General features: G+C 40.3%; 1 protein-coding gene across 1 annotated transcript in view; it reads left to right on the top strand.

The window, feature by feature from the left end:
* Positions 1–21,208, top strand: part of PTCHD4 (patched domain containing 4) — a 56,003-nt gene extending 34,795 nt beyond the window's left edge. The window contains exon 2 of the mRNA XM_027898635.1: positions 19,180–21,208. Coding sequence (XP_027754436.1) covers positions 19,180–20,813 — 1,634 coding nt within the window. The 3' untranslated portion in view covers positions 20,814–21,208. The remainder of the gene's footprint in view (positions 1–19,179) is intronic.
* Positions 21,209–25,418: the final 4,210 nt, after the last annotated feature.

The following is a 25,418-nucleotide window of genomic DNA, read 5'->3' as shown; positions in this document are numbered from 1 at the left end:
AAGTCTTCAAAGTCTACCAAATTACATTTAAGCACTTAAGGATTTTTTATAGGAAAAGAAGAAGGCCAGTGCCATCCTGGCCTGTATGAGGAACAGTGTGGCAGCAAGACTAGGGAAGTGATCCTTCCCCTGTACTCAGCGCTGGTAAGGCCACACCTTGAGTATTGTGTCCAGTTCTGGGCCCCTCAGTTCAGGAAGGATATTGAGGTGCTGGAGCGGGTCCAGAGAAGAGAAAGGAGGCTGAAGGGACTTGAACACAAGTCCTGTGAGGAGAGGCTGAGGGAGCTGAGATTGTTTATCCTGGAGAAGAGAAGGCTCAGGGGAGACCTCATCACTCTCTACAACTCCCTGAGAGGAGGTTTTAGCCGGGTGGGGGCTGGACTCTTCCCCCAGGCAACTATCAGTAAGACAAGAAGACATGGTCTCAAGCTCTGCTAGGGGAGGTTTAGGTTAGATGTTAGGAAGAAATTCTGTACAGAGAGGCTAATCAAGTACTGGAATGGCCTGCCCGGGGTGGTGGTGAATTCTCTGTCCCTGGAGGTGTTTAAGAAGAGACTGGATGTGGCACTTCATGCCACAGTCTAGCAAGGTGGTAGTAGATCAAGGATTGGATGTGATGATCTCAGAGGTCCTTTCCAACCCATCTGATACAATGATTCTACGATTCTATGAAAAGTTCTTCATGAATTTGTAAAATTCAGGTTCAAGTTGGAGAGTCTCCAGTCTGAGAAACTTGCATTTAACTCTCTATCCTTTTCTTGAAAGAAAAAAAAAAGTTAAAAAAAAATATTTTGACATAAAATGTTCTAATTGTCCTGGATCACTTTTTTTTAGACCCTGGGGGAAAATAAAGCAAAGGAAACAAACCAAGCCAACCAACCAACCAACCAAACAAACAAAAAACACAAAAAAAATACACCTGCATTAACAAATGATGAAAAATATCCCTGTTCTGTCAGTAGATCAATGGAAATTGAACCTACACTTGCTTAGATCCAGTTCCAGGGTTAATTCCCCTGTCTATCAGAAAGAATTAGCACCCACTTGGTGCACAGTCCAGCACAGTCTCTGCATCACCATGCAGCAGGAGCACTGGGGGTGAAGCAGTGCCTGTCTAGGCACTGTTAAGTCTACCCTGGCGATATTTGTTGAATTGAGATTGAATTGAGATGTCACTGGATTCAGTCCCAGATGAGTGACATAATCCCCAAACAAGGCAGTCAGTCTCTGTTCTCTCGCTTTGTCTCATCTCGCTTGGCTTAGGCATTTAAAAGGCACTTTTAAAGCCAACTCCTAAGAACAGGGGAGGAAAGAATTATGTGTTTCTACAAAAAGGAGAAAATTTAGTTGGCTACATGTGTGCTCTGTAAATTTACAACAAAGCAAACCTAGATTTTATGGTGCAAGACAGCAACTTGTATCAGCGATAGTGTGGCCATCAGGAACCAAGGCAGTGATCGTCGCCCTGTACTGGGCTCTGGTGAGGCCTCACCTTGCTCAGTTTCAGGCCCCTCATGACAAGAAAGACATTGAGGTGCTGGAGTGTGTCCAGAGAAGGGCAGCAGAGCTGAGGAGGTGTCTGGAGGAGTGGTAGAGGGAAGGGAGTTGTTTAGCTTAGAGAAAAGGAGGCTCGGTGGGGGCCTTATCACTCTCTACAACTCCCTGGAAGGAGGTTGTAGCCAGGGGAAGTTGGTCTCTTCTCCCAGGTAACAAGAGATAGGACAAGAGAAAATGGCCTCAAGTTGCACCAGGGGAAGTCAGATCTTAGGAAAAATTTCTTCACTGAGATAATGTTCAGGCACTGGGACAGGCTGCCAAGGGAAGTGGTAGAGTCACCATCCCTGGAAGTGTTCAAAATTCACTAACACAGGTAGTGTTTAGAGACATGGTTTAGTGATAGACTTAGAAGTGCCTGGCTAATGGTTGGACTTGATGATCTGAGAGATCCTTCCCAACCTTAATGATCCTATGATTCTAAACAATGACAACAATTCAGTCCTGACAAAATAAAGATGAAAGAAAGATTCCTCTTTGTTCCAAATCTACTCCCAAATAAGACTAAGACACTCTTTTGGATTTTAAATACTTACCAACCATGCTAAAGTAATTCCTCCTCTTTAGTAAAAAATAAGAGGAGGATGGAAAGGATTATTGAGACATGACGGGATATTTCAAGAGCCAAGTGATGGCAGTTGCTGAATGTAACCACAATAAAAGGTTTGCATATATCTCGTTATGATTAGCTGCTTCTTCAAGTCAATATTCAAGTTAAGTTGTTCCTGTGCAGGTTAGTGTATGTCTTCAAAGCCCTTCTTCAAGGTAGAGTGTTTGTGGGGTGAATGTGTGAACAAGTTCCCTGGCTAAGAAACCTGAAAAAAATAGACTAAACAGGATCCTTGCTTTAAGTAACTTCCATACTTGCATTTTTTAGATTAGACTCTTCATCCTTGTAACCCAAGACCTAAAAATTTCTTCTTCCTTTGAACAAAAACTTGTGAAATTTACCTTCTCTTTAAGGCAAGCTCAGGGCTAACTTGACTAGTATTAAAGTTTTTGCTCTCAGAGACAAAAATTGCAGTCATAGAAAAAGTGAGATCATTCACAACAAGGTTGGGATTGGATTTCCTGACAAGCTACAAGAATCACAGCTGTGGGAGTCACCAAGTACCAGGGGACATCGAGCACCCTTCAAACAAGGAGTAGACCTTGAGAAGAAGACAGTTACACCTGAATAAACGAATCTGCAAAAACAAATTGAGAAAGATCTGTCAACCACCTATGCTAAAAGAAAAAAAGGAGAAAAAAAAATGGAGAAAAAAGGCCAATAAGAGAATGAACATTTTGTTTTCTGTTCTACTTAGTTCATACCTGAGAGACCAGAAAGCAAAGAGAAGATATATGAGCACACCCTGCCTTCATCTGGGCTGCTGGCAAGTCTGCTTGGACACACCACCTCCCAGTCTGCTGTTCCAGAAGTAATGAAATCTGCCATCATTGTTCTGCTAGTGACAAAGGCAAAGAAGAATTTTCTGCAGAATGGTTTGTGAGAAAATTAATTGACAACAGGCTTCTTGGCAGTTTGCAACCATAACATTTGTACGATCTGCTGATGCCACGGTTTTATTCCCTGCTAATCAGATATTGCTCTCTTTACTGTGCAAGGGCATCTCTTCTAGCTGTTGTTGGCATGGAAAAGGCAGACCTCCTAACAGTAATAATTCCACAACAACTTTCAGTCCATATCCATATGCATATTTTTATAAGGTCTCAAATACCCCATGGAGACAACCCCAACACATAACAGCCAAAATGTGACCATCTGCTTGATCACTTCATGGTGTGGAAACTCAGCTTTGCCAGCCACCTCCTTGGATGCAGTACAAATCCCTACCTCACCAAATAAGCCCGTTCTTCAGAGATAATTGTAGTCTTTATTTAGATTCAACCTGGATTCAACCCACCTGACACAATTGAGCTGTCAGCATCTGAAGCTCTGTCTCCTTGAGCTTCCTCTGTGTCAATGGAAGGGGACAGGCAACTGTAGATCTGCAAAAGACAACCTAGTTTGTCCTAGAATTGAAGGAGAAGGGGGATAATATCTGGCATGCATATGACAAGCTGTGGGATGACAGGCCAAGGTTAGAAGGATGCGGTGCTATCCAGGCCCCTCAGATGGTTACTCTGAGATAAGCTGAGTACACTGGAACACACTTGAAGTCTTACGGAGATGAGCCAGGGTCCCTTGAGGTAAGAGAAGCCAGAAGGGAAACACCAGGGAAATATCTCAAAGGAATTAAGAAGTGTACCTCTAGGAAGGCAAAACAGCTGACAGCCCAACAGAAGTGCCTCTAAGGAATACATGCAGCATGAGTAACAAACAGGAGAAGTCAGAAACTGTCGTGCTGCTAGAAAGCTGAGATCTAGTGGCCATTCTTGAAACTTGGTGAGGTGAATACCATGACTGGAGTGAAGCTATTGATGGCTACAGGCTGTTCAGATGAGAGAGGGAAGGAAGAAGAGATGGAAGGAGTTCTCTCTACATCAAGATGTGAATTGAGTGTGAAGAGCTGTGTATAAGAACATGAAAGCCTGTGGGTAAGAGTGAGAGACGAAGGCAATAAAAGGAACCTTTTATTGGTGTCTACTACAGGCTGTCTGATCAAGGGGAGCCTATTGATGAAGACTTCTTGCTCCAGCTATAGGAGACATTGTGCTTGAAGGTGCTTTTCCTATTGAGGGACTTCAACGACCTCAGCATCTGCTGGGAAAGTAGCATAGCAAGCTGTAGGCAATCCAGGAGACTCCTGGAATGCATGGGGGATAAATTCTTGAACCAGGTAATAAAGAGCTCTGTCAGAGGGGACGCAATATTGGATCTGATGATCACCAATATAAGTGAACTAACTGGGATGTCAAGATTGGAGGTAGCCTGGACTGTAGGGATCATGCACTGGGGAGTTTGCAGTCCTGAGGGATATGTGTTAGGTAAAGAGTGAAGTTAAGACCCTGAACATTGGGAAAAAATTCCAGTTCTTCAAGGTGCTAGTCAATAGGATTCCCTGGGAAAACTGTCCTCAGGGGACAAAAGAGGGGAACACAGCTGACAGATCTTTGGGGAAATATTCTATAAAGCTCGAGAGCAAGAAATCCCCAGGAGGCAGGAATTGGACAAGGAAGGCAAGAGACCAGCATGGCTGCTGGTCAAACTGAAGGCAAGAAGAAAAAGCAGAGGCAGGGGAAGTGGGACAAGTGTTGTATTAAATATGAGGACGGCCATGTAAATAAAACTGGGCACTCAGATGATGATGGCCTAAATTCAGCTTTATTCTCTTCATCCAGAATATTACATTGTCTTTACACAGCTGCACACACACACTGTCTCCTAGAATCTTACATACTAACACTATTCTTAGCTCTATTATCTATATATACCATGAGCCTTCACATATGATTGGACGTTCACATCTTATTTACATTCTTTCTCCCGTGGTCAGGCTGCACAGCCTTGCTACATCCTCTGACAGACAAGTATCCTGGAAAGATTACAGGGACACAATCTTCATGTATAAGGATGGAGTGAGGAAGGCCAAAGGGCACGTGGAGCTGAATTTGGCAAGAGACACAAATAACGAGGGCTCCTAAAGGTGTGTCAGCCAGAAAAGGAAGGTCAAAGAAGGCATTCACCACCACCCCAGAAAAAAAAAAAAAGCTGGTAAACTGGCAATAGCAGGTGAGGAGAAGGCTGAGGTACTCAACCCCCTTTCTGCCTGAGAAAATAGCACAGAACTGCAGTGATCTGGTGCTAGAGCAGCAGAACTCCATGTACGTGGGTATGTGAAGATTTCATCTTCCCATTTAAAATGAGAAGATGCTTAATTTTAATATTTCACATGGAAGAATAATATTATATCTAAAAAGAGGGTACAAAATACAGATTGTGTAGCAATGTTTTGGGGGGGTAAACTTTGTTGTTGGGTTTGTTTTTGGTTTTTTTTTTTTTTTTTTTTTTGTAACTTACTGCTTCTCTTGAAAAATACCCTTTGGAATCCTAGAATCATAGAATGGTTTAGGTTGGAAGAGACCTTAAAGATCATCTAGTTCCAATCTCCCTGCCATAGGCAGGAACACCTTCCACTTCCACACAGGGGATATCTTACAGACTGCAGATACTATTGTTGCAAGAAAATGAATTTTAATACTCCTTGCTGTCACATTTTTGTATTTTGCCCTAGTGCTCTGGTTTCTTTTTAGCAATCATTTAAGCTTGTACTGTGCAGTTGGAGCCTTAAGAATGAAAACACCATTATAACAATCATTTATCAGCTTGAGAGATATAGGTTGAAACGGTACAAATTTCTGGCTCAGTCTTATACTGATAACTCATGACAATATCTAAAATCACTTTTAGTTCTTTAAAACTGAAGGGAAAGAGCAATTTGCGATGTCATTGTTTGGATGAATGGGCAACATTCTCAGAAGCAATCAACTAAAATAAATTGATATATAGGTTCCTGTAGGAGGCAAGTAATCTTAAAATCTCTTTCTAAAACAAAACATAACTTTGCATTCTGTCTCACGTTTAAATTGCACTGATTTGCAAATACAGTTTGGCTTATATTTATTATTTGACTTTCTGAGTAAATTCAGTGTACTGAGAGTACATCATGAAGTGCTTCTCACAAAGCTTTGCTGACATAAAAGTAATAAAACTAAGCAGTCTGTGAGATCAGTGATTCATTGAGAACCGTCAGCACCTTGCTTCTGGTGTAGATTATAATTTTCTTTCTTCTGAGCTCAGCAAGCAAAACACTCTTTTAGTAACAGACTTAAGAGGCTGCTTCTCTCCAGATTTTTTACATCTCTGAGTTACGTGTACCAAGCTACTAAATGGTATCGGAAGTGTGGGTTTGGGTTCTATCTGCCTTACACCCATTGCAATGACTGACAACGCAACATTTTAAAATGTATGAAAAGCACTAAAAGCAAAGAGTTTAAAGTCTTTTGATCCAGCAGTTTCCTCATTCCTCCTTTTTCTTTCATGGCTTTGGGCTTCTTATAAAGGGTAATCTATTTGTCATGCTTCTTCAGTGGTCCTTCCTCCCTAAAAGTTATGACAAAAGAGAGAAAGAGATCATTTCCTCAGTTTTTATTGTATATGCTGGTTTTAATGATCATAGAAATTAATGAATGCACACAATAAAGTCAGGTGGAAGTGATGGGTTCAAAACAGCTGAGGGTTTGGCCCTAAAGTTGGCATTAGTGATACACTGTTTTGTCAGTCACCCTGTACGCTTTCAACCAGTGAAGCCATCTCTATAAAAACATGATAAACTTAATTAGCACACTGTGCATTTTTATAATGTCCACAAAGGGATTAAGACACACATGCTCCAAGTGTATAGATATATACACAAGCATTAGGTACCTCATCAGGACTCAGAATTTCAACATCAAAGGGATTCTTGTGCACTGGAGGTGGCAGAACAGCAACATCCTTTGGCTAAAGCCTTTACTAGAAAACAGAGAAGGGCCAGGCCTGTGACTGTTAAAGAGTATTAAATTTTTTGCATGCTCCCTGGCATGGTTCTGCCCTGTTCATGGCACTTTCCCAAATAATTCCCTGGTGCAAATTAAGGTTTGTGCATGGCCATTCTGTTCTAGAGGCTAAAGGAGTAACATGCCATAGTTTATGTGCTTAGATTGCACCAGCTGGCTTCTGTGACAGAAAATTAACCCTAGAAATAATTAATTCATTAGAATGGATGCAGATTAGGAATCTCCAATGACCTCCATAGGGACCTATGCACAACAAAAGATTCATCAGAGAAAGCACTCCCTCTCCAGACTCCTTGAGGTGTTAAACATGTCCAAACTAATTTCATGATCAAAATTATTCCCATCTGAAACTATGGATATTCAATATAATAATGGGGAAAGGACGAGCAGCCAGCTGACTCACTGCTCCTGGTTTTCCAAGCAAAAAGAACACTCCTCAAAACAGAGATGTGTCTTATATATTGTTCGAAGACCATAGTACAGCCTTAAACTTTCAGGCTGGGTTTAGCCAGAATAATAATTAAGAGAAAACCTTAATGATCTCCCCCTCGGGATGGACTGCTAAAGGTCAGGTTTCAGATACATTAATGAGCTGCTAAATGCTGCTAACTCGGAAAGGCTTTTTTTAAGTCCTGCACAAGCCAGCCCACTCATGTTTTTAATGCCAACACTGGGCATATCAGATGTCTGTGGGAGTTTTGCCATGAAAAGAAAGCTCCTCTTGTGCTTTATTTACAACCATTTCACCAGCGTTTATGGGAAGCAGCTTGAAGGTGAAGCCATGTCCCACAAAACTGAGAAAGAGCTTGTTGGTCTAATTCCAGCTCTTCACGGGGTCCTCTGGCCAGCGATTCGGGGAGTGAATCAGAGCCATGCAGGGAAGGAGTCCTTCCCTGGTGGCAGCCCCGCCTCTTGGAAAGGCTGAAGAACAACGAGGGAAGGAGTCTAGGGCTTGCAGAAAAAGCAGAAGTCATATCTTAAACATTGCAGAAGCAACATATTTTAACAGATGTCTGTGAGTTTTTATGGTTTACTTCCTCTGTGTCTTGGTCTAACACCCAAGATACGAATCCCCAAAGTATGACACATTATATATTTGATACCAGGCTTTAAGCATCCAAATTGTAACAAAAATCCTGTGCTGCGTGAGAACAAGGCTGGCCAATGCCATGTGCTCACTTCTGGTGATCCTTCTGGTAGTTTAAAACTAGATTTCTTTTTGCCTCAATTTCACTGCCATAAAATTGGTGTAATACCCGTAACGATCTCACAGAAGTCATGATAGTCATTCGTGTATGTAGTGCATGAGGGAACTGATGCATGCACTTGCTATATCAACCCATGGCAAAATAATCAATTTTTAATCAGTTCTCTGCACAAGTGGTGAGGGTAAATGGGACCTGAGACCAGGCAGTGAGAGACAAGTATCTGTAGCAATTTAAAGACAGATTTCTAAACAGTACTGCTACAGTGTTAAAATTAGTAAAGTAAAAAACTTAAATGCCAGAATTAAGGGCCAGAAGAGCTGGCCCTTAATTCAGGTTTAATTCATTCTTCCTGTGCATTTGGATTTTAATGCAATCAGCTCCAAGAACACACAGGGGTGTAAAAGCATTCAGACTGATTCAGGCCAAAGGGTTTATCTAGCTCAGCATCTTATTTCTGATAGCATCCAATGGCAAATGCTTTAAAAATGAGGATTTCAACAGATCAAGCATCAAGTCATACTTTCCCAAAACATTCCCCCAGGCTCCAGCTGCTTCTTGGCTCAGTAGCTGCTGCAGCCAAATGTGTTGTCTCTGACTTTACTGATCCTTTCCATGGAGTTTTTCTTCCCAGATGTGTGCAAGTTCTTTTAACTTCCTGAATGGTCCGTATTAGTGTTACAGGGTTTTGAACCAATTTGACACAAGAGTATCTGAGAGCCCTGGAGCAGCAGGCAGAGCAGCAGTATGTTGCAGTTTTCATTTTTCAATAGAGCTGCATAATGAAAAGGAGGGAGTAGGATTTTATTCCAGTCATCGGATAAGTCATTTTTTCTCTCTTTGGTTCATTTTGCTTTTCGCTCTTTGTCTAATGAGAGGGAACTTTTAGGTCCAAGGAAAGTCTTTAGCCCACACAGAGGCATTCTGAGGATCTTCATAACCATTTGGCAGTTCACCTGGATGAATTTCTGCATCTACAGCATTCCCTGGCACTGCTATTTGATAAATGGTGTATATGTAACCTACACATCCCACATTGGCAATCTGTGATCCCTAGGCTAAATTTATAAGCCTAAATTGGGAATAGAGGAGAGGCTGCTGCAACCCTGAAGCGTTACTGTGTAAGCAGCATGGCCTGTGTTTCACAGAGCAGGGCAGCAGCCTCATCTCTGCATCAGCTGCTTGGCAGCTGCATGTGTCTCTGAAGCAGACAAATAGGAGGATGCTTCCCAGCATGAGCAGTCCCACTGGTGGGACGACCTGAGCAAGATCCGTGGTGCTGCAGTGCTCCGAAAACCATCCCAGGCTTGGCAAGGGCAGCAGAGCAACCTTTCTCCACATTCCAGTGCAATGCAGAACCTGGGCTTTCAGGGAAGGGAAAGGGAGATTTAATACCTACTTTTCAAACTGCTGAGTCAGTCCCCATATTTCCTTCACTCCCAGCAAACAGAAACGAAAGGTTAATGTCGCCTCCCGCTCTGCCTTCCCATCCCTTTTCTGAAGTAAACAAATGTCAGCAAATCCTGGACTAACAGCACTGTTAAAAATATCACCCTTCCAGCAGATGGGTTCATTGCCGTTGGTCTGAAGCTATCTCTTCACTGCAGAAAAGGTGTGTTTTTACATCAAGATAAGAAGTCTAGATGGAAACCTCAGCGGCTGAGGGAAGAACATAAGTGTCACCAGCTGGAGTAATTTCCAAATAGAAATTATTAGTGTAGGAATTTGACAGGATTTGACCCATTAATTACCAAGGTGGAAGCCAGCCCTGCTTTAATCAGATAGAACTTGGCCTTGGGCTTGTAAGTGAAAATAATCTACTTTAGCCAAGATGCAGCACTCACTCTCTCTGTAACATATTACAAACCAAGCTAACCACAGCACCAGATCTTCAGCCTGAGTGAAAAAGGTGGTGCCCTATTAGACTTTGGAGCTGTATGAAAAATACTCATGATCAGAGAGACTATATCCCTTTCAAAGAGAGATAAATCCCCACAAAGCTTTGTCCAGGTGTTTTTCTGTCTGCTCAAGGAAGGGGACTGTCGCTCTGGTGACTAATTTCACTGGGGAAAGTTCAGAGTGAACTTTTTCTGCTTGTTGCTTGTTATGCTCTGGAATCCTGCAGTTCAGAAACTTCAGATTGTACAGACAAATGTTCCTTGTCAATGGAAGGCAAAGGTTTTCCCCTTTCAAAACTAGGTCCCTGCACTGATAACATTATGCGCTTGCCTCATGTATAACTCCAGAAATAGGTCCCATTCCCTTCAAGTACTCCTTCACTGTCTTTTTTAGCTCAGACTTTCAAGTGCATTGGTCATTTTTGGACATGTATTCTTTTACACCTTCTATTTACTTCTCCAACTATTTAACCATTTTTTCTTTTCCTTGAAGAATTCACAATTGCTCCCTCTCTGCCAGAAATCAGAAAATTACCAAATGTGTTATTTCTTTAATGATTCAAGTATAGATTATTTTTGCTGGATGCCGTAATCTATGCTTGAACAAAGCATTTTCCTTTCTTGAAAGGAAACTAGTACCTTATTCTTTTAGATGTTACTGAGCTATCAAATCCAGGTGATAAAGTGTCACAAATTCCTCCTATGGTTTTAGCATAAATGAATATATAATAAATTCATCAATGGCTTGATCTAAATTCATTATCTTGTCTTCTATGTCACTTAATCTCCCATCAATGAATAGCAGATTCCATATGCCAGTTCTTGTTTACAGTGTTCATTAAAAGGCTTAAATGAGAAACAGAGAAAAGTGCATTTTAATTCATTGCTAAGCACAGCAGAAAACTAAGCAGGATTCCAACTTTATGTACAATTTGCAGGCAGTATACGTTAGCTCAAACCTAAATCTCCCATAATGAGGTGTGCAGCCCAATAAGTCATCACATCCACTGAAATGTTCTCTGTGTTCAGCTCTATTTCAATTCATGGGGGGATGGAGGATGTGCGCTATTAAATGTTTCTGTTCCTTCTAACAAGAAGAAGGGGAGCTTCTAAGCATGAAAAATTGTAAAATTTGACCTTAAAATGAACTACAGCAAGTGACTTTGAATACAGAGTGATGTCACTACAGTTCAGTCAGAAACATGTTTGTGTCTGAACTAGCAGTTCTTTGGCTCATCTCCAATGCTCAGCCCTGGGCTTCCACCCAGGGATGTTTATGGTGAAGCTCTGGAAAGGTCTTTTCAATAAGAAAGATCCAAACTTGGATAAGATTCAAAATCGGAGATGCCAAATTCTTGTTAGCATTAATTATTCTTAATTCAAATCGAGATCAAGGTCCCATCATGCTGGTCTCTGTGTAAACAGGGATAACAGTGTTTGGCTTGAGAGTCTGCAAAATGAGAAACAAAAACTGATGAAAGACTGAGGATGTGCCTAGAGGGTGTGATGTGTAAGCAAATGATCACCATGTGGTTTAGCCCAGCTCCCATAGTTGCTTGGGCTTCTGCATGTTGTCTGGGACCACATTTATTTTGAGGGGGATGGGAAAGGGTACAGTGAGGGGGCTGTCGAGGACTGTGGAACTGATTAGCTGAAGAGGGAACATACCAGAAAGGAGACCAGAAGCGCATGTGAACCAGCACTTTTAATCTGTATTTCCAACAGACTCGTGTTAATCTAATTTACAGACTGGTGTTTCTTAGGAAATTGGAAGGCAAGGGAGGAACTTAGCTACAATTGCCACATCACTGCACCATTTTCTTCTTCTACAGGCATCTGCAGCTATGGCTGTGGTTGAGAAGTCAGCAGAATTTTATGGGAGCAGAGTTAGGCTGATATTGAGATTTCTGAAATGTCATTATATGGCCAAATTCGGACAGAATCAGACGTTTGCCTCTCTCCTCGGTGCTCTTCAGCCTCAAACATTCATGGGATTGCTATCTTCCAGGCTCCACTGAAATGCCCATGAGGAGACTAACTCTTTTATGTTTTGGTCTCATCAGCAATTCCCAGAATTATTTAAAAGGCTTTCAGAAGTGCTCATGCGAGCAGAAATAAGTACAATTACTTGGAGTACACATGAAGGCATCAGTCATAGTCTCTGTGGTTAGCAGAAGTGCCCCACGGTGAGCTGTTACTTTTCAAATGGGGTTCACATTGTAATGGGGATATGCCAGAACTCGGGAGCTGGAAGTCACTGATGTGTTTAGGCCTGCAAAGTGACCACAGTCTGGCAGAAACGTTTTTAAGAAAATCAAAATATCTGTTAAGCATGACTTCATTTATGATATTTGTGATAGATTTAAGTCCATTTGCTGTATTTGTCAGAAGTGCTAAAATCCAGGAATAAAGACATCTCTTGTGTAGCACTAGAGGTTTCCCTGAGGTCCTTGTTACTAAAGACTCATGGTTCAACTGGCTGAGGTTTCATTGCACTTGGTTAAACATTCTTACTATAAAACCCAGCTCTGTGAATTAGTCAATTTATTATGATAGGGATCTGTTACTCAAAAGAACAATTCTACTCAATACTTTTTGACAAGGAAAGGCACAGCAGGGTGTAAACCCCTCTGTCAGCATGTCTGCATAAATCTGATTAGAGAAGAAATTGTGATGTTGTGGCATCACAAGGAGAGTGGACCTAGAAAGTATTTAATTTCTGTCTAGATGTTTTTGACTGTCACAAAATGCCATTTATCAAATGAGGTAAAGAATTATAAGTTCAGTCAAAACAAAATTTCTGCAGGAAGTTCAGCAGCAGATTTTGACTGCACATTATATATTTGTTGCTGTAAGCTTTGTGACATTCAGAAGATGTAAACACTGTAATATCACTGATAATTCCTACAGCTCAAGGAAACTCCTCTCTTTGGACAATGTTAGTCAGCAGTGCATTGACCCTCTGTCCCCAAAGTCTGAACCTTCACAGGTATTTTACTGATAGGAGGTCTGACTTCACTTCTTGTACTGAAATTCTGAAGGAAGAGTACACCACTAAACACTGTGAGAGTCCCTCATCAGTAACCCTTGGTTACTCTAGTTACCACTAAGGCAACACAACAGCTTAAGGAAAACTAAATAAAGAAGAAGTGGTCAAAAATCCTACTATGTAAACAATTCAATTACAATCAATCATTTTGCAAGTAAGTAGATGGATGTAAAATTAAAACCATTCTTTTCCTACCTACACTTTAGATTAGTTTTAAAAAAATTTCTCTGTCTTTTCCTTATCCTTAATCAAGCTGGGAATTTTTTCTCAGAGTTGGGGTTAAGGTCCACTTCTTATCTGGATGCATTGTGCTGAGATTTACCTCTATGGAACAGGATCCAGATTTGAAACACATTTCCTTGTGTATCCTACTGCTACTTGAAGTATTACCAAGCTTCAGATTCTCATTGCCTTCTGCATCAAAGACCCCAAGGATTTACTGATTCTTCTCAAAGAAGCAGTTTAATAATTTTTTTCTATTTCTTCTTCCTTCTCTGAGATATGGATGGTCCTTAGTGACTGTGATTAATTTGTTTAATCTCTGTGCTTCATTTTTAAATGTAAGTGGGGATACTAATATTAATGACATTAATGTTAGTGATTTAGCAGAAAAAAAAATGCATCCTACTTGCACTGTTTTGGGATGCAAAGCTCCTCCTTTGTGAGAAAGTGATAATGGGACCCTAAATTGTCTAAAATGGGGTCCCCAGCATAAGATCCACATTGTCCTGCTAGAGTTAGTCTAGAAAAGAGCCAGGAACATGATCTAGTGGAAGGTGCCCCTGCCCATGCAGGGAGTTGGAACTTAATGGTCTTTACAGTCCCCACCAATTCTAGAATTCTATAATTCTGTGCTTCAATATCCTACTATTGTACATGGCTTCAATATCCTACTACTGTACATCAGTACCCTAATCATAGGATATTGATTAGATAAAACAAGATGAGTTTTTCCAGGATGTGAATTGGCCTTTCTGCTACTAAAGAATAAAAAAAAAATCTTCATGTGCCCTGTTTGCTTATTCACGTGTCGGGGGGAAGTCATTTCCGCAAATAGAATAAAGTTTCTTTCCAGTAGCCAGAATTATAATGTGAAAAAAGAATTATAATGTAAAATTATACTTACTACCCACCACTATCATTTAAAAGTAAGCTGTCTCTGCATCCTTTGTATACATGGAAAGCTTACATGTGTGGCCATTAATGAAAACTGACTACAATATTTGGATTTCTTAGTGTATAAATGATGAGTAGGGCTGTGCTATGGCACTTACTTCTAAGACTTGTTTGAAATATAACCTAGACAACAGGGTTATCATCTCATTGACTGCTATCCCCTATAGCAGCAAATAATCTTCTTTATGTGTTGATCCAAAAAAGTGCAGAGTCATTCTGATCTTCCTTCCTAGAAAGTTTACAAAGGCTGGCAGTATTCAGCCTCTCCTTCCAGCAGTGCCTCGTGGCTTCAGACTGCAGTCTCAGTGGATGTTATGTCGAGTGATAAATGCAGATCAAATTCCTATGCCAAGAAACTGACTGGTTGTGGTAGAAGTAATAGCTAAACACTGAACAGGCATGCTTTGATTAAGGAAACACTGATTTCCATGATTAAACAGTCCTAAGCATCCTAAGTCAAATTTCGGTATGATGATACAAAAGAGACGTCAGGAATCTGAACAGGATCTGCCTTGCAGCATTAAAACAGGATGTACCTAGCACTCACATTAACATTTATCAATCTAACCCTTAGACTTGTAATGAAGAATACTTTATGATCCTCTTGTATAGTGTGTTCCAGTATTTAATGAACCTTAAAGAAAGTAATGTTTGTTTTTTCTGGTGCCTAATCTGAATGGAGGGGCTCTGTGCAAATGAAAACATGTCCTTCTCCAAGTAGAAATGAGAAAGAATTGATTTCTGTCCTCTTCCTAATAACTTCTTTAATGTTGAATGTTGTTGAGTTACTACTGAAGTTCCAGTCTATAGGAGGAAAAATTCCAACTAATTCAGTTTTTCCTTTTAATTTTTAAATAACAGATCACTGTTTGCTGGTTTTATTCTCCAGGGTGTTCACCTTAATTTTTCAGCTTTTTTTTTTTTTTTTAAATGTCCCCACTCACATCAGGGGTCTGGAACTAGGTGATCTTCAAAGGTCCCTTCCAATCCAAATCTTTCTGTTATCCAGTGAAAATACATGCCCATTTTCAAAACAGCATTCCAGTTTTCCTTTTTGAAGATACATACTTTGCTGCTTCTCTCCATTCTTCTTGGACCATCCCATCTACATTCATTCTCTAAGATGAATGTAACAGTTCTGAGATTGATTTGGCTTAACTATTTAATTGATTCATTTCTCCAGGCTCTTCCAGCTTGAATAAGTTTAACTTAATCAAGTGGTCTTTAATCTGTTATTTCACTCTTCTTTTTTCTATCCCTATTCTCTTCGAACTTATTTTAAAAATCTGCTCACAATTAATCTTTTGGTTTTGAATTTGAGGCAGAAAAAAACATTATTTATTTCCATCTTCTCTGCTGCCTCCCTTACTTGCTCTCTTAAACTCACAAGTAATGGAATAAAAATTTCTCCTCTCCTTTTCTCTTAAGTAGTCATAGGCCATTGCCTGTCTGGCAAGTAAAAAATTGCTGTACTTCATTTATGTCATGTTAGTACCAGTGAAACTTGGCAGTTTTGACCCAGAGCCAAAGACCCTCTGAACCTTCCTAGAACTGCTCAGTGAACTTCACCCCACTGCCAGTGTTGTCAGTGACATAACAACGAAGCTGAAGGAGCAGAATTTTACAGAGTGAGTGTGGTGTCTGAATCATCAGAATTGTCAGATAATGTTCAGAAAAAAATGGATTTGTATCCTTGTTGGAGAAGGGGGATAGACTTGTTTGTGTGGGGAGAGCAACAGAGGCTGACTGGTAATGATGGGGGAAAACCAGTCAGGTAAAGATTTCTTCTTGTGGTAGCAAGGAAATTACTGCACTCTATTCTCCAGTATCTGTATTTGTGTGATAGAACTGAAGTTATTTTTAAAAGGGGGATAAGTTGACATTTCGCAGTTGTGTATTCACAATCCTAAGAAAATTGGTGCCAATTTTCATCCGCATAGAAGTTACAAATATCAATTTTTTTTCTTAAGTTACTACTTGTTCTGTTTGTAAAAAAGTCTAGAGTTTAATTACAGTATTTTAATTTTCAATATTTTCACAAGTTTGTGCTTACTCATCAGTGCATACTCTTGAGTATTCCTTTACACATATGTTTGACAATATAAAGCTCCTTTCTATTAGTCATTTCATACCTGCCCTAAGATTAAATGCACCCAGGAATTCTTCACTGAGAGTGTCAGACGCTAAAATTTATAAGTTAAGAACAATAAAAGCATGACAAAGATGCAGCTGTGAACATAAACTTGCAGGAGGGCAGATAAGTGAGATTTTTGAATAAGCAGAGAAAAGACAATATTATTGTTAATTGTTGATAGAGCTGTTAGAGCACTGCTTCACCCAGCCTGGTGCTGGAGCACGTCCAGAGAAGGGCAACGTAGCTGGTGAAGGGTCTAGAGCACAAGTCTGATGAGGAGTCACTGAGGGAGCTTCTCTACAGCTCCCTGACAGGAGGCTGTAGCCAGGTGGGTGTTGGTCTCTTCTCCCAGGTAACAAACAACAGGACAAGAGGAAGTGGCCTCAAGCTATGCCAGGGGAGGTTTAGACTGGATAATAGGAAACATTTATTTTTCAAGCACTGAAAGAGGCTGCCCAGGGAAGTGGGAGAATTACCATCTTAATACCTGGAGGTATTAAGAGATGTGAAGATATGGCACTGAGGGACAGAGTTTAGTGGTGAACTTGGCAGTGCTGGGTCAGCAGCTGGATTCCATGACCTCAAAGGTCACTTCCAACTTAAATGATTCAGTGTTTCCTATACCATTAAATTTAGCTGTGCCAGGACATGGGCACTGGAAGTGGTGACCAGCCCCTCTGGTCCACACACTACAGGGTACTTAGGCACCTGCTTTAAGGAAAGTATAAGACTGTACCCAAGTGTCTGGATTCTGCAGCTTTACTCAGCTGAAGGAGCCAATTCTTTCTGCTTGGCGGTCTGAAAACGACAGTGTACAATGACAGCTGTGCCTTGAGAATTTGAACAACTCACCCTAAACTTGCCAGGGAATTCAAGGTCCCTCCTGAACTGAGATACTGATTCATAAGAGAGCAGTGTTTCCACGCAGGCCTTTTGCTAACTGCAAGACTTCTGTAGTACTGTATTTTTATCTTTCACTGGGGACACCGATTTACAGTAAAACAGGTAACATTCACAGAACCTGACAGTTTATGCTGTAATTTTCCCTGTCTAGAATGGCTGTCAGGAGTCTGCTTTGGGCAACATAAGCAGCTATATAAATTCCAAACAATTTAAATCTAAAGACAAACTCAACAGTCCTTTAGCTGTACATACCTGATTATTTGCAAATCTCCTGTTGTCATATTTCTCCTTTTGACACAAGAAAATTGCCTTTGTGCATGCTTTGGTTCGTGTAATTCTTCTGCTACAGAAAGGAAGGCCCAGAAACACAGGCAATTTGCTTCTACTTCTTTTCCTGGTCAGTAGTGTGTTTCCTTACACTGACCAGAATTTTGTCAGAGCTTGATCCAAAGTGCAGAGAACTTTATCCTCTGAACCCAAATTTTGTTTTTATTTGTTGACCAAACTTTTTATTTGAAAGCCAAAGCATTTTGGCTTTTTTTGAATGTTAGTTTTTATATTTTCCCCCAAATTGAAATTCTCTAATGGGGACGGGGGGGTGGTGGGGGGGGAAGGGGCAACTATAAATGTGTGTGTATGTATATATATTTTTTCAACATATACATTTTATGAATGTGTATACATAATTAATTCCTTTACTAGTTAAACCTCAACTAAACTAGTTAAACTAATAAGATCAGCTTCTGATCTTTGTTACCATTCTGTCACAAAGTTTAATAGCTTTAGACTTCATAGACTGTGACTGTGATAAGTAAAATGAAAGTAAGTCTGTATTGAGCATTAATTTATTAAAAAATCATACCCCTAAAATACTTCTTAGGGTGGAATATGAAGTAAGAATGTGTCATGGTCTGACTTTTCTGACTGTCCTCTCACATGAGCTAAGGGAATTTCTTGTCACCAGGAGGAGCTCTGGATAGCTGAGAGAGAAAGAAACAGAGGGAGTTATAATCATAGAAAATAAACCCATATGTTTTCTAGACAATGACTTAGCCATTATTATACTCTCCATCATTACCACTAGTATGTCAACTTTCATATAGTGTGAAAACTTGTGTACTACCACTGAGAAGTTCCAATTTCACTCAGTAGACAGAGAATCACGATACAAATTATTCTGGTTATTTGTACTTACAGTATAATTTCTCCTTCATCCAGCATGAAGAACCAAGATGTTCCCTTCTCGATCACACCCACTCATTTCTCAAACCAATGCCTTTAATTTATACTCTTTGGAAGAAAATGTTGTTACTTGTATTTTTAAGTGTTTCAGATTGAATCCCTTGAGCCTTGAAAGATGTAGAGGGATGCCACAAGGAATTTTAAGAATGAACTCAAGGCTTGAACCAAACTTCATATTCTTCTATATTTGCAGTCCCTTTGGTAACTAATTCAATGTCCATTAAAGTCAAGGAATGTCTTTTAAAGGGCATTTCATACTCTCTTTTCTGAGCATAGAGAGTCTCAGAATATGAGGCCCATTAATTTAAGCACCTACGTATGAATTCTGGCATCCAGCTTTAGACAGACAATTCACAATATTCCATTTGTTTAACTGGTGACAAAAAAAAAAAAAAGGACAAAACTTAGCTGACAGATTTTTTTACTACTGGAGGACGAAAAACCTGCAGGATGACTGGACACCCCCCTCACCTTTTATATATATGCACATGTATACACTTTGTTCTCTCATTTCAGGTCATGGAACCAAAGGAGTGTTTGAACTTCTTTCAGGATGGCGACGAACCAGAGAGAATCTGCCATTCAAGGACCGGGTAGCAGATGCCTACTCAGATGTCATGGTCTCCTACACAATGACAAGCTCCTTGTATTTCATAGCCTTTGGCATGGGTGCAAGCCCTTTCACCAACATCGAAGCTGTAAAAGTCTTTTGCCAGAACATGTGTGTCTCCATCCTGTTGAACTACTTCTATATCTTCTCCTTCTTTGGCTCCTGCCTGGTCTTTGCTGGCCAGCTGGAGCAGAACCGTTACCACAGCATCTTCTGCTGTAAAATCCCCTCAGCAGAGTACCTGGACCGGAAACCTGTGTGGTTCCAGACCATGATGAATGATGGCCATCAGCACTCTTCCCACCACGAGACCAACCCATACCAGCACCACTTTATCCAGCATTTCCTCCGAGAGCACTACAATGAGTGGATTACCAACATCTACGTCAAGCCATTTGTGGTGATACTGTATCTCATCTATGCCTCTTTCTCCTTTATGGGGTGCTTACAGATCAGTGACGGAGCCAACATCATCAACCTTCTTGCCAGTGAGTCTCCAAGCGTCTCCTATGCCCTCATACAGCAAAAGTATTTCAGCAACTACAGCCCAGTGATAGGCTTCTACATTTATGAACCTCTGGAGTACTGGAATGGTACTGTGCAAGAAGACCTAAAAACACTAAGCCAGGGGTTCAATACAGTGTCCTGGATTGAACAGTATTACCAGTTCCTTCGGGTGGGTAACATCAGTGCAACCAACAAAAGTGACTTTATCAGCATCCTTCAGAGCTCCTTTTTAAAAAAGCCAGAATTCCAGCACTTCAAAAATGACATCATTTTCTCCAAAGCTGGAGATGAGAACAACATAATTGCTTCTCGTTTGTACCTTGTGGCCAGGACTAGTGAAAATACACAGAGGGAAGCAGTGGAATTGCTGGAGAAGCTGAGGCCCCTCTCTCTTATACAGAGCATTAAGTTCATTGTGTTCAATCCTACTTTTGTTTTCATGGACCACTATGGTTTATCAGTAACTATGCCTGTCCTGATTTCTGGTTTTGGCATCCTGCTGGTGTTAATACTGACCTTTTTCCTAGTTATCCATCCTCTGGGAAATTTCTGGTTAATTCTCAGTGTCACCTCAATAGAGCTGGGTGTCCTTGGCTTGATGACTTTATGGAATGTAGACATGGATTGCATTTCTATATTGTGCCTTATTTACACTTTGAATTTTGCCATAGATCACTGTGCACCCCTGCTTTATACATTTGTACTCGCTACTGAGCACACCCGAACTCAGTGTATAAAGAACTCCCTCCAAGAGCACGGGACAGCCATTCTGCAGAACGTTTCTTCTTTTCTTATTGGGTTGGTCCCCCTTCTCTTTGTGCCTTCAAACTTGACCTTCACACTGTTCAAATGCTTGCTGCTTGCTGGCAGTTGCACACTTCTGCACTGTTTCGTTATTTTGCCTGTCTTTCTAACCTTTTTTCCACCTTCAAAAAAGCACCACAAGAAAAAGAAACGGGCCAAAAGGAAGGAACGAGAAGAGATCGAATGCATAGAGATTCAGGAGAATCCTGATCACGTTACAGCAGTCTGAAAGGTTTAGAAAAAATAATAGTATATTCTCTTTTTAAAAAAGTGTTGCACAGAGATGCAGGGAAAATAGAGCAAAGATCTCAGCTGCTTGTGCTGGCCAGGCAAGGCAAAGGAAGATCAAGAAGGGGTATTCATGACACCTCAAGGTGCAAATTTTTTTAACAAAAATAATGGAAGTAAAATAATCTCAAATGTTTCCTTTGAATCCTCATTTTCCACCAGGGAAGAGGCTGTTGGTCATTAAGTGTTCCTGAATCTCAAACTGTAGCTCTAATGGGAATTGCTTAATTTGTCTCATGTAGACCTGAAGCAAAGGTGAAAAAAAAAATTAGTTACCATTAAGTACACAGTAGGGAAAAAGGCAGATTATTTTGATTAAATTGTCCATGGAAGAGAAAAAGAAACAACATTTCAAATGAGAAAAGTTTACAAGACCAAGAGAGATGAAAAATGCCATGGCACTCATTTTCTAATTTTCTTGAGCAAGTTGGTTAAGATGAAACCTATGCACTTGGGAAGTAAATGTTTAAAACACTCTAAGCCAAAGTACTTCCCAATTCCAGTATACCATATATATCTGTAACACCACAATTAGAGCATTACTGCAAATAAGGTTGGCAAAGCTAAGGGATAGAGGTACTGTTTATATAGGAGAAGAAATAACCATAGCCATTCGGAAATTTAATGTTTACTTCCTTTAAATGTAACATATCATTGTTATCCCAAGGTCACAGTTGGTAGTTAATACCATACACACATTTTGGTATTTCTGAATTGTGAATTTCCCCTTGAACTAACAGATCTCACAAAATTAACACAGGCCATCACCACTGCAGAACCATTTGCAGTTCCTGCAGTGTAACACTTTTGAATTCTAATTTATCAGTGTTGACATGAAATACTGGGTATTAATCAAGCAGGAGCTTTAAATGTAATGATGGATTGCATATCACAGGCATGATCGGGTAACAGCTGAGTCAGCTCTGGAGCACCTGCACAGTATTATCACTGTATAATTGGTCCAATGGATGAAGGGATATGTTTGCTGGTCCCTGCAATATGCTGCAGGAAGTGGGATTTTCCCCTCCTTTAAGCAAAATGTCAGTCAAATAATTGCCACACACACACACACACACACACACACAAAACAACCTTGTAAAGGTTTGCACGGGGCTGGATCAACAGCTAGTTCTAAAAAGACAGATTGGTCCCCTGTGGGAAGGGGAGGGTGAAATGTCTTTTTTATTATTATTCCTAAATATTTGAGTGTTCATCATCTGCAACATAAAGCTTTGTTATGGCAGTTGAAATTTTACAGGAGAGTGCAGTAAATCCACAGTTACTCTGTGACACTAGAAATTGTACTGTAAAGGACTATGAATGACTTTCTCTGCTTTGTAAACTATTCAGCTTAGTAGCCCAAGAGAAGGGATCAAAACAGATCTAGCCATTTCAGTTTGCTCTCGGCCCAGTGCTGCACTGGACCTTGCCATGTCGATCTCTCCTTTTAGTATTTTAAAAGGGCTTGCTTTCTACTCTCTGGAATATGGTATAGCATCACCTCCATGGGCAATGTCTTCCTGAATCTATAGTATCCATGAGGACACTATGTAAAAATATCGCTATATGGAGTGTTTATGTCTACTTTGTATTACTTGTGGGTACCTTTAAAAGATTATCTGGAAGCTGTTTGCCTTCCAAAATGTGTATACATGTCTATATGTGGCTGACAACTCAGTCTCAAGCCTGCAGAGTTCGCTGATGAGGGTGTGTACATATGTTTTACTAAAAAGTTCTCTGCAAGACATTAATTCTTTGCTATGTGATATGTCTCACCTCTTCCTACTGTTTTGTGATTAGGGAGAGCCAGAAAAAAATCACCTGCAGCACAAAGAAAAGCCATTTGAATGCCAGTTCTAATGTTCATGAGCTGCTTCTCTTTCCAAGGAATGCAATTTCACCTCCTCTCTATCCTTTCTGTACTTTGCCATTACCATTTGCCAAAAATGACCTCTGTGTTTTAGGAGTGGTCAAAGCTCTTGATTGTTTGAGGAAACTTTTGATTGCAACAGGTATTAAAGAAAGGTAAACTTTCTAGACAGACAGAGCTTCCAAAGTTTGAATACAGACCTAAACTTCAGGGGTAGATAGATCAAGGTTACTGGTTTGACCCAAAATATTCAAAGGCCAGCTGCAAACCTGAGATCTAAGTAGTTTAGTAAGATTTAGAAGCAGGGGATGTTTTAATGTTAGGTTATGGCTCAGATGTGTCTCTAGTTGGGAAGTATTTACTGGCCCTGATTTGCATCTTGAAGACATTATGCAATATCCATCCTTTTTAGAACAGTCCATTATGAATGTCAAGCTTCCCATTTCCTCCACTGTCCTCACAAAACCTGGAATGTTGTAGCACTGTGACCCTTGGTTATCACTTCTGGAGCTGTCACTTGGGAGATTCCTGGTCTTCTTTTGTACTGCCCAGGTGTATCCCAGGGATGTCCGTCATGCATTGTACTGAGGAAAACAGCACTTTCCAAAGCCATCAAAGCCAGGATTCATCTCATCTAACTTCAGATGTTGATAGTGTAAATATTTATATTTGAACTTCCTTTATGGCCATAAGAGAGGGACAGACACTTCTGATCCATTTTACCGTTGTGCATTGGGAGTAAACAAATCACACTTTTTAAAATGCAGATTTCTGTCCACTGGCGATCAAGGAAGCTCAGCACAATTAGTTCAAACACAGACATCGGAAATGTAGACTCATCCACAGCTGGTGAGATTAACCCTGCTTATAATGACCAAATATCAAGTGAAAGAGCAAAGATAAAACCCGTAGAAACTTGCCTCCCAAGCTTCTATTTTAGGCATACATCCCAGGAGTAAATCAGATTAAATTTTATGTTTTGCTTATGAGGCTTTTATGCAGAACAGAATGTTTAAAAATTGCCCCTGGAATTCCCCTAGGAGAGAATGGTGAGCCAAGAAATCAGATGTCAGTATTGAAGGTGGGCTCACATAAATGAACTAGAGTTTGATGAAGTGTCAAACCAGTTCCTCTCCATATAATGTGTGTGCAGGAGCACTTGTGTAACAGATACCAGAACTGGGACTAGAAGCTTTTTATTTCCATGCCAGTGCAGGAGTGGAGAAGAAAACAAACCAGATCTTCCATGGTTGTCATTTTGTTACTTTTTGCCAACCATTTTCCATAACTATCAAAAAAAGGCCAGTGCATCTGTTACTTCTGCAGATACATTGGTCTCTGTGGAACAGCAAAAGCTTTCACTTCAACCTAAAAATAGATTATTTTCTTCTATAACCCAGTTCACACTGGAATAATTTTGGAATGGATAGTCCACATTATTTAATTCCTTTTCCCTTTTTTTGCTTATTTTCCTTTCAGTCCTTTTAAAAAAAATTGTACCTTGTCCTATAGCACCTTTCCAGCTCAACTGGAGCCACACCTGTGAAGAAAGAGCATAGCTCAAGCAAAGGAATTTGACCCTCTGATACATGCTGCATATTTTTTCCCAGTTATCGTAACTCCCCTGCAATATTGCACATATTTCTTTAATGTTTGATTTTATATATGGTCTAGATAATCTGTCAAGAACCCTTTGTGTATCTCCTGCTAGGTTTGGTTTCATTTCCTCGAAGTATATTGGTTTGAATTCATTGTTGAGATAACTGTGTTGAAGTCAGCAGATTTATTGCCATGATATATCTGACTTTGCATGCTTTCTATCTGGTAAGAAGTGAAATCATGACAAATGATCCTCTTACATTGTTGATATGCTTGTTGAACAATATATCTGTCTATACTCTATAGCCACTGTTGCATGCTGCATTCAGGAGGCTGCAGTGAAGGTACATTTCTTGACACTTTCCTCTGTTGGCTACTTTAACCTTGATCTATTCATTGTATTTTTTGTTAGAGTTAAGCCTTCGCTTCTATAGCACAGTACTTGATATAGATTTGGATTAGATATCTGGCAGAAATTCTTTGCTGTGAGGTTGGTGAGGCCCTGGCACAGGTTTCTCAGGAAAACTGTGACTCCCCCATCCCTGGAAGTGTTCAAGGCCGGGTTGGATGGGGTTATGAGCAAGCTGCTCTAGTGGAAGGTGTCCCTGCCTGTGGCAGGGGGGTTGAAATGAGATGATCTTTAAGGTCCCTTCACACCCAAACCATTCTGTGATTCTACATTTCGTAAATTTATTGCCTAACTAAGCATCATAATTTTTATGGCCAAGATAGGTATGGATTCATGGCACCTTGCATGTACAATTTAAAGAGATTATCTTCAGGGTTATTGTTCTCAACCTTTTACTTTAAACAATTTCTCTTCAGAAAGTTAATATCTAATCAAGTTCCTTGAACAAGTCTAGTTCTGAAATTTTCTCCACAGGGAAGAAAAGAATCGGGGGGAAGAACGAAATATGCAGTTAGGTAGTTGTGTAATCAGTGTTCTTTTTTCCCCAAAGGCTTTCCCTGCTCTACTCTTAATTAAGTCACACTGAGTAGTGACTCCAGCATAATTAAGATTTATTTCAATGGAGTTATTCCATATTTCATTGTGACAAGAGCTTGGCTTATTGTCTT

Source organism: Empidonax traillii, unplaced genomic scaffold (genome assembly GCF_003031625.1).
Source record: "Empidonax traillii isolate 1590-97213 ecotype Southwest subspecies unplaced genomic scaffold, ASM303162v1 scaffold609:size479882, whole genome shotgun sequence".
Classification (NCBI taxonomy): domain Eukaryota; kingdom Metazoa; phylum Chordata; class Aves; order Passeriformes; family Tyrannidae; genus Empidonax; species Empidonax traillii.
This window is presented reverse-complemented; position numbering and strand designations above follow the sequence as displayed.